The following is a 9,833-nucleotide window of genomic DNA, read 5'->3' as shown; positions in this document are numbered from 1 at the left end:
AGGTGCTCTGTGGGATAGCTTCCCACAATGCACCACTCACAACAGCGCTGCAAATGCTGCAAATGTGGACACACTGCAGTGCTGGTCGCTGTCACACTGGCCCTACACAGCTGTACGACCACAACTGTAACTACCAGCGCTGCAAAAATGTAAGTGTAGCCATACCCGAAGAAGAACAAGTTTAGTTCTAGTAGAGCAGTAGCCAGATAAAGCCTGTGAGTGGGAGTTTAAGAAGGGAAGTTGAACTGACACATGTTTGGTTTTGGACTTTTGAGTTCTGTATTTGACAAATTCTAGTGCCAACCTGAGAAGAACTGCAGGAGAGTGAATTAAAGAGTTTGATCTTACACAGTTACTGGAGACTGACTTCTTACAGGATCCAGATGAAGAGAAAGTAGAGGTGGAATGACCAAAGAGGCAACCCTAACCCTGAGGGGGTGCTCAGGAGGCAGTAAATGGTCACAATCATTATCCTGTAAAGGATTATCAGTTAAAGCCTTTTGTTGAATACAGAAGCATACAAATGGTTGATCCTGATATTCTAATGTGCAACTAGAGGTTTTTCCCAAAAGTGTGGCCTAATTCTGTTCTCATTAAAGTCAATAAAATCTCTCCTTTAGTTCCCACTGATGCTAACAGGAATGTTCACTAGGACTATGTGAGCAGTTTAGGGATCATTACTCTTATAGAATTATCTAATTTGTATGACTACATCATTAAGGGACACAATGTTTTGAACTTTATGCACTGCTGACAGTTTTAATATAGTTTTTTTTCCAGTTAGTGGATTCATATTATACATTGCACAGAAAGTCGCAAGACTCTTGAATCCCACAAGATGGAGCCAACTGATTGTATAATGACCAACCCTCTGCTTATTCTAAGACTGACAAAGCCTCCCTCATTATTTTTTTGAAATAAACTAATGCACAAGTATTTTGTTAGCTGAATTCATGAAAGCATCACTGGCACCTCATGGAAAACTTTTTACTTAGAGACAATTCTGCTGATGTGAATGTTTTTCACTGGTAGGGGCATTCTCATGAAAACAGGAGCTTTATTGTCTAGGACTTCATTGACTCCAACTGTTTGTTGCTCACTTGAAGTCAAAATTTTCTGTGACATCAAAATTATCTGCACAAAACCTAAGTCTAATGTCAAAATTAGACTATTATGACTTTAACTGAGGAATAAACTGAAGAAAGAGTTGAATGCTTAAGCACAAATGTCCCATTTTCATACAAATGTCCCTAATGAAGCAAAAGAGCAGTGAAATACAGAAAATAGAATTTCTAAATACAATTATCTCTAAGTGGAATGATTTTCAAGATTTGCTATGAGGCAAATGTTGCTAGCGATACTGACTGATCATAGCACCACTGATGTAAAACTTGTAAATGTTTTAGTTAAAACAGTGCTTAAAATGAGTTATATTTATTGTTTCAGGAGCAGATTAATACATTTTAAAGCCACAAGGGATTGTTATGATCATCTAGCCTGACTGCTAACTATAAGCCATAGAAGATCGTCTTAGAACTTCTGTTTCAAGTCCATAATTTCTGTTTGAGCTATATCATTGTAGGGGCAAGATTGCGGAAGATTGGCAAGGAGCTAAGTGGCGGACCGAGTATGTGATTGAATGCAGGCGGAAGATGCAGGCTGTTCAGTGAACTTTGCCTGATAGACCTTGCTGAGATATGGTTTAGTACAGTTCAGCATGTTTTTGTTTGTAAATAAGTTAGTTTAGATAATATGTACAATTTATGAATGTAACGAATGCAGCCAGCTGTTGAGCCCATATAACCCTGAGATAAGCACAGGGGATATAACATCGCAAAGCACTCCCCTTGATGGAGTCCTGCCCGGCCAGCTGTCCCGGATGGCTAGAGTCCCCTGCAGCCTTTCTGCGCACCTCAGGGACTCCTCGCGCAGCTTGGAGTGTAAGTCCTTCTCTCAGTAAAGCCTTGCTTATTATTCTTGGTCTGAGTGTCATTCTTTTGCTGGTATCTCGGCCCCCCTTGTGGGCACAAGCATGTCTTTTAGAAATGTATCTAATCTTGAGTTAAAGATTGCAAGTGATGGAGAATCCGCCATGTGCCTAGATATATTGTTCCAATGGCTAACCACCCTCTCTGTTTTTTTTAAAAAAGCTTGCCATTCACCTCCTCTGCAATAGATAGAGAGGATTTGAACATGCAACCACTTCCTTACAGAGCACAACATGTTCTGGTGCCCTATTAAGCCATTGCAGCTATGTTGAGAATATAAATGTTAATAAAAATGTATACTTATTAATGCCTCTTCAAATTATAAGAATCTAAAAGGGCACCTATACTAGGTCTTAAGACATTTTCCTAAAATGCACATCATAACAAATCCAGCAGGAAACCCCACCATATAACAAACACAAGTATCTAAACTCTTACAGCAAAGACAATAAAGAAACCCCTACCACACCATGATATCAACCTGCATGAATCAACCCTTATCCCAAAGCCTCATTAAAATGATGAGTTTTGCAGCATACACTGAAGGCCAACAGAATCTGTCTATTTCAGACGCAGCAGGAAAATGAATTCCAAAGTCAAGGGGCCCTCATGGGGAACACTTCTAAACCAAGAGGGTTACAGATAGCCTCCGTTAAGGTCAACTGTGGCAGTATTGTAGGGGGAGACAGATGGTCTCTCAAATAGGCAGGTCCCAGGACATGTAGGGTTTTATAGATCAAAACTATCACCTTAAATGCCACTCTGAAATCCACATGCAATCAGTGCAGATGACAAGTACTACTGCAATGTGCTTGCAGTGAAATACCTTAACAAGCAGGCTGCCTCATTCAGCACCAGCTTAATTAAAATGCATTGAAAATATAGTCCCATGTAGAGCATGTTACAGTAATCAAATCTAACCTTGGGGTGGCAAAATCATTAGTCATGGAAGTGAGTTCTGAATCAGAGAGAAGGGGTTACAATTTTCTGGCCAATCACAAATGAAAGACAACTACCCTGGCTGCTGTTGATACCTAATTATCCAGCTATAGCTGGAAACTAGCTAAACTTCTAAATTTTGAACTTGGGTGGAAAATGGTGGACAAATACTCAGTCACAGGGAAAGATATATCACCATATCTCCCAGTTTCATGCCAAACTAACCAACATCACATCTATTTTCTTTGGATTGAGACTCAGCCAACTTGCTCACATCCATGCTCCAATCTCAGCCAAGTTAAGGCTTTCAATTGCACCATAAAGCTGGGGAAATCAGCATACTGCAGGCCCCATAACCAATGGCTTCCTGCTAACTTTCCTAATGGCCTCATAATACTTTAATAGGTGTAGGAACAAAGTGGAGCCTTGCAGTATCTCACATGAAAGCATCCTCAGGGAAGATGAGTGACTGCCTGACTCCACACCATAGGAATCTCACTGAGAATAAAGAAAAACTCTGTCTACTCTCCCTGCGACCTACAGGTGAGTCAATAACACCTTGTGATCCACAGGATAGAAAACAGCTGATGGATCTAATGATATCAGCATAGTTACTTGATTTTCATCCATCACTAGAGAAAAAAATCAATCAATGTCGTTTCCTTGCTGAAGAAAGTGACAGTATGTAAGTTAACAAGAATCGTAGAAATCTGAAGTATCTAGATACTGTGATAGTTCCCACAACATTTTGGATAGTCTTAACCACAAAAGGAAGACTAAATACAAGATGGCAGTCAGCTAGCTTGTCAAAATTAAATGATGGCTTCCTGAGGCCATTAGAGAAGGTGACCTCCTTAAGGCAGGGATTGCTAATATCCATCAGCATTTGACCTAATAACTCCCCTCTGGTCTTCACCAGATAGGAAAGATGTGAATCTAGACATATGATGTGGTACCAAGTTCACTCCAACACTTCTAGAATCTCAGTCAGCACCAACAGGTGAAATTTATGTGGAATGACAAGATGTTGTTCTTCCTCCATGGAAGGAGAGAATTTGCTCCAAATGTGCATAATTTTTCTCTTAAAAGAACTATACATTTCCTAATACGGGAGGGATTTAGATCACAGTGCAGAGAGCCAGAATAAATCAAAGCAAATCTATTGACTGAAATATTGTGGATGCTATGGTGGAGACAACCTCTTTTTGCCTCTCTCATAGTTATGGCACACATGTCTAGAAAAATATTTATGATACAATCAGATAAAGTCTATAACTCTGCTGCTATCACTCTAGCTGTCTTCCCCTATTGTTGCAAATCATCTGTAAAACAATGTGAACTGTTATAATGAAGTTGGGAAAGACGGTCCAGGTACCACTATATCAGTGGAAGAGAAAATAAATCCTGTTATAAAAGCCCAATATGACATTGATCAGTTGGAGAAGCAATACTCTCTTGCGGAGCCTTCTATAAATGCTCTGGTTCCTTGACCTCTGAGGGCAGATTGTCAAAATAATTCCCTCATCCCAAAAGGAAAGGTGCTGAACTCAAAGCCAGGAGGTGTGTTTGGTTCATGACATAGGTAAAATATCCTATTGCTCAACCTCCAATCTCAACCCAAAACACTAAATCAAGATCAGCTATGTAAAGAATATAAAAACGTGAATGAAAAAGTGTAGATAAACTTACAACTCCAAGAGAACTACATGCCAGGGCTAAAAACTTAAGCCATTCAATTTCTTCGGTAAAACGACCAACATTCATAACACTCTCAAATAAGTCTGTTGGGAGATTCAGCACCTTCCACATGTGGGCCAGTTCATCTACATGGATTATCAGTCTGCCACTCACCTGGAAAGAAACATATAATAATATGCATCACGGGTAAAGAAATATATTGTCCTTTCATTCCCATTTTTGCTATTCTTTAAACTGAAATCTCATTAGCCCAAAGATCCCCACACTTTTTAACTATGAAATCTGCAGAGTCATTGAGGGGCTTGAACATTTTCTCCAACAAGTACAGAGCAGAAGAGTTGTAAAGAACAGAATGAGTTCCTAACAAAGTCCTTGCACTATGCGTGGCATGAAGTAGTCTTTTGGGTCAGTAGTAATTACCACCAGGTGCTATGTCAAAATAACGACTGTGTTGATGTCAGAGTATTAGACACAATGGGCACACTGAGGGTGCTGAAGTTCAACTTCAGGCGTTGCCATACTGAATCTACACTAACAGAGCAGGATGCCCAGCTGGGACACTTTACTTAGATTTGTTCTAGACTTTTGCTTTTGAAATGGTCTGGGCTGACTTTGAATTGATTTATCGGAAGAGCTGATGATGCCAGAGAGCCTTCAGGAGCAACTGGATGTCTGACACACACATTTTGCAGGCAGGGTTAAGAAAGCTCATTGTAAATTTGATCCATATAGAAAATAGAAATGAAGACTGGGGATAGTTATGATTCCAGGCTGTAAATTTCGGTATAATTAACAGCATGAATTAAGGAAATAAATTATATCTGCTACATCTTGGAAGACTTCAATTTTATGAAAATATAGCCTGAATGCGCAACTTTTACTGTTGATGAATACTTATGCAAACAATCCCATTGAGTACAGTGGCATTACTTGTGTGATTAAGCTTTCACCAAATTCAAAAAGGTTGCCCAATCAAGACCAAAGGGAGTACAATTCAAGGAAAATTCTATTTTATACTGTTGCATCTAGCCAAAGAGTCACATTTTTAAAGGGCTTATTTCTCAGTTCTTCATTGGTAGAAACCTGTGATTTTTTTCAAAGATACTAGCTAATATATTAGTATTCTCCGTACACATTTTACTTGCATTCATTGACTAGAGTATTTGCAGACATAGCATTGAAAGCAAATACATTTTCTCAGACTGAAAATGTAGTATCTGTAACATTGTTAAGGAAGCAAAATAGCATATGGATGTAAATGTTCTGTCTCTATATATTTGCCCTAGAAAGTAAATGAGACGTTTCTTACTCTTTGGTGTAAGACCTTTAAGAGCTCTGGAGTGAGTTCTGCCCAGTTTGACAAAGGTACCCTTTCCGATCGCTCTCTTACTGGAGGTATATCACCACGGGCCACGGCACTAAAGTAACTAGACAGAGAAAGATGGATAGATGCTTGCTTTCTAAATGCTTTTAACAGAAGCAGATATTAAACATAATGGTTCATATGATTTATGCTTACTAAATAGAAGACAATTGCATTTCAACTATCTGATGCAGCGGCTTCTGTTTAAGTAGCACTGCTTTTAATCAGGAAAGTACTGTGCTATCAAACAACTTTCCTTTCATTCCTGCACATAAGTGGTATTTTTAGGGCCTGAATCATCTCCTGTTGTAGTCAGTGGGAGTTTTTCCATTGACTTCAATGGTCTTTATATTCAGCCCATAGCTCTCTTTTCTTTGGACATCAAATTTTTGGCCCTGATTCAGGAAAGCATTAAAGCACAATCGTAATTCCATCCCTATTCAGGAAAGTATGTTAGCATATACTTAAGAGCACTTCATGAATAAGAGTGCTTTCCTGAATTAGGGTTGCTAAATGAAAATAATCTTTTAAAGAAACCATACATTTTCTCACAAAGTTTAGGACAAGTCTGTGATATTATCAAATAGAAGCAAATATGTTACAATAAAAGAGAACTTTCCTCCTAATAAAATATTAATGGTCATCCAGTATAAATCTTTTTCTCTTTAATAATGAACAGCACTACATTCAAAATGCTTTATTGTTGCGCCAAAGGAAACTAGTATTCTGGAAACAATACAGTCCAGCTTTAGCTATAATACAGTGGTGCCCAACCTTATTACACAGGCGGGCCACATAAGCACAATCTACGTATATTACTAAGATTTAAAGACTTTTAAATCTTTAAAGACTAAAGATTTGATTTATATTTTAAGTTCAGCTTGTTATGTATGTATTTAGATAGACAATACTGTTCATAGAAACAACCTATTTACACACTTGTGTAAACTAAAATAATGCAAGCATAACGACAAAATGTACATGAATTGGCCATTAGTATATTGTATTGAAGTAGGCCGTGGGCCTTCTGAGTGCTCTGCTGGGCTATGTACGGCCTGTGGGCGGTAGCCTAGGCACCCCTGCTATAATAGATTAAACTTATACTGAGTGAGACAAAAGACAACAGGAATATTATTTAAAAAATAAATAAATAACATTTTATGGTTCAGTCTATCTATCAAGTGCAATTCACTTCTTTTTTTACTTAGATAAAGTTAACTCTTTAATACAGGGGTCAGCAACCTTTCAGAAGTGGTGTGCCGAGTCTTCAGTTATTCACTCTAATTTAAGGTTTCACGTGCCAGTAAAACATTTTAACGTTTTTAGAAGGTCTCTTTCTATACATCTATAATATACAACAATAGTTTAGTTATATGTAAAGTAAATAAGGTTTTTTATATGTTTAAGAAGCTTCATTTAAAATTAAATTAAAATGCAGAGCCTCCAGGACTAGTGGTCCGGACCCAGGCATTGTGAATGCCACTGATAATCAGCTCGTGTGCCACCTCTGGCATGTATGCCATAGGTTGCCTACCCCTGCTTTAACCTATCATCCACATATGTCAATATCAGCTGAGGGAGTTGACATTTCAGGATAGGCATGTTCATTAGACAAATTACACGTCAAATTGATTTAAACACTTGTGCCACTCCATGCACTGAATTACCCTGGGAAAAACTCCTTGTGGAGTATTTCAGTTTCCACAGCATTTAACCCTGAAAAAAGGAAAATAAAATTTAACACACAGTTTGGGATTGCTGCAGTGCTGAACGCTCCTGTTTAAAAACAAAACAATGAACCCTCCCCCACCTTGTAATCTATAATCTATTGGATTTACTAACAATTTATCCTTTCTATTGTTCTGGGGGCATGTCAAATCAGGCCACCCACCAATTTAGTGGTCACTGGAGAGTTGTTCCATGCTAAAGAAAAGGGAGGAAGGATTGCAAAGATATGAGGCCATATCCTGACATGGTGTAAATCAGTATAGATACATTGATTTAAATGGAAGTATATTAATTTATACCAGACTAGCATAGAACCCATTTTTAAAAAATGAACTAGCACCATAGATGTATGCACTTGTGATATATACCTTACTCTCATTGCCCCTGGACGGTGAAGAGTTTTGAGTGTTATAGACCAGTGTTTTTTAAAAAGTCCATAAGTTATTAAAGTGCTGAATTTAGCTGGAAGCTCACTCTTCAGAGGAATTTCATTTTAAACAGTCTCATTTCAAAGTGGCAACTGTACATCTGGGAACATGCAAGGATCACCAGCATCTCAACCTTTGACTAGATTAAATTAATAGTGTGCCGGCTGTAGAGACATTTAAAATACCAGATCTCCAGCCGTAGTGGGGACAAAGAGAAGGTAAGTGTGGGTCTCTCACAAATATTAACTTTGGAGCACAATACAAGCCAAATCTGGAGAGGAAATGAACACCTGCAAACAAGGGTGGCTCTAGCTTTTTTGCCACCTCAAGCACGGTAGGCAGGCTGCCTTCAGCGGCTTGCCTGCAGGAGGTCCCCAGTCCCGTGGATTTGGCGGCATACCTGTGGTAGGTCTGCCGGTCCCACGGCTTCGGCATACCAGCAGACAAATTGCCGTCAAATCTGTTGGACCAGCGGACCTCCTGCAGGCAAGCCGTCGAAGGATGCCTGACTCTCAGGCATAAATCTTTTATAACTAGGGTTTGATTTTTTAAGTGTTAGGAAAAAATAAACATACTCAGACGCCCATTGGAGCAGATCTGGAGGCTGGGTTCGAATAGCAGCTTTTGTAAACTGTTTCAGCAGTTCTGGCAGTTCTGGAGGGATGCATATTTGCTTATCTGTATATGGCATAATTACTGCACCTATGGGGAAAAATAACAGTTTTTTAACATACTCTGTCTATGCTGAAAATGTGTTTAAAAATAAGTAATAAAATCTTGTAGAAAAACAATCAATACTTGTGGAAAGATCTGTTTTAATTTGTGAACTATTTTAGTGGCTCAGTATGCTGGCTATACATCTTACTCTGTAAACAGTTTCAGAACAAATAAGGCACTATACTACACATGTTATAAAACGAAATAAAAAAGACACATTTCTATAGGTGAAAAGATCACTATTAACTTTTCTTTTCTGACAATTTCTGTCCATTTTACAATATCTTGCTAATTATGATTTATAGTCATATCTAATGTACTGTACTGTGTTATGTACAGTAAATATTCTAGGTACTACAGACTAAGAATGACAGGAATTTGTAGATTTGGATCAGACTGAGGACTGAACTACAAGGGTTGCCATTAAAAAGCTAACATTTACTGCTTCATGGCATCTGATAAACGTCAGTATTCTCCTATACTAAAAATAGGAAATAAAGGCCTAATCTAAAACCCAATGAAGTCCATAGAAAGACTCCCCATCTCATCAGTGGGTGTTGGATCAAGCTCCAGCTGTGTTACATTTAACAGAAAAAATGAAAGTGTCAATCTCAAAGGTCGAACTCATGAAGTCAGGGAACAGTTTTCTTGACAACTGGCTCGAACTCTGAAACTCCCTGCTTCAGGTGAGAATGAACATGACTCTACTGCCTTCAGAATGAAATGCAAGATGAACTTCTTTAACCTAAGCTTCCCACAATCACAGCTTCCACAATGAAAGAGACAATAGAAAGGGGAAGAGGAGAAACACCCCCTGCCCCGAACCTTGCAAAGAAAAGGGAGAAATCTAGTTCTACTTGAGGACTGCTGTCTTCCAGTAGTCCATATCTGGGAGAGGGTCAGATTTTGTAGTCATGTGTGCCATATAAGAATTTAGCAAGCTGGCTAGATACCTTGATGTGGTGGTGACTT

The 9,833-nt window shown here is 38.7% G+C and overlaps 1 protein-coding gene across 1 annotated transcript in view; it reads right to left on the bottom strand.

Annotated features, from left to right (window-relative positions):
* The window catches only part of LOC116834737 (ropporin-1), a 20,528-nt gene extending 11,693 nt beyond the window's left edge, over positions 1–8,835 (bottom strand). The window contains exons 1-3 of the mRNA XM_032797041.2: positions 8,720–8,835; positions 5,935–6,052; positions 4,617–4,778 (exon numbers count right to left, since the gene is read on the bottom strand). Of these exons, the coding sequence (XP_032652932.1) occupies positions 4,617–4,778; positions 5,935–6,052; positions 8,720–8,835 (396 nt within the window). The remainder of the gene's footprint in view (positions 1–4,616; positions 4,779–5,934; positions 6,053–8,719) is intronic.
* Between the last annotated feature and the right edge of the window lie 998 nt (positions 8,836–9,833).

This window comes from Chelonoidis abingdonii, chromosome 10 (assembly GCF_003597395.2).
Source record: "Chelonoidis abingdonii isolate Lonesome George chromosome 10, CheloAbing_2.0, whole genome shotgun sequence".
NCBI classification, from domain to species: domain Eukaryota; kingdom Metazoa; phylum Chordata; order Testudines; family Testudinidae; genus Chelonoidis; species Chelonoidis abingdonii.
The sequence above is the reverse complement of the archived record's forward strand: the minus strand, read 5'-3'. Positions and strand labels throughout refer to the sequence as shown.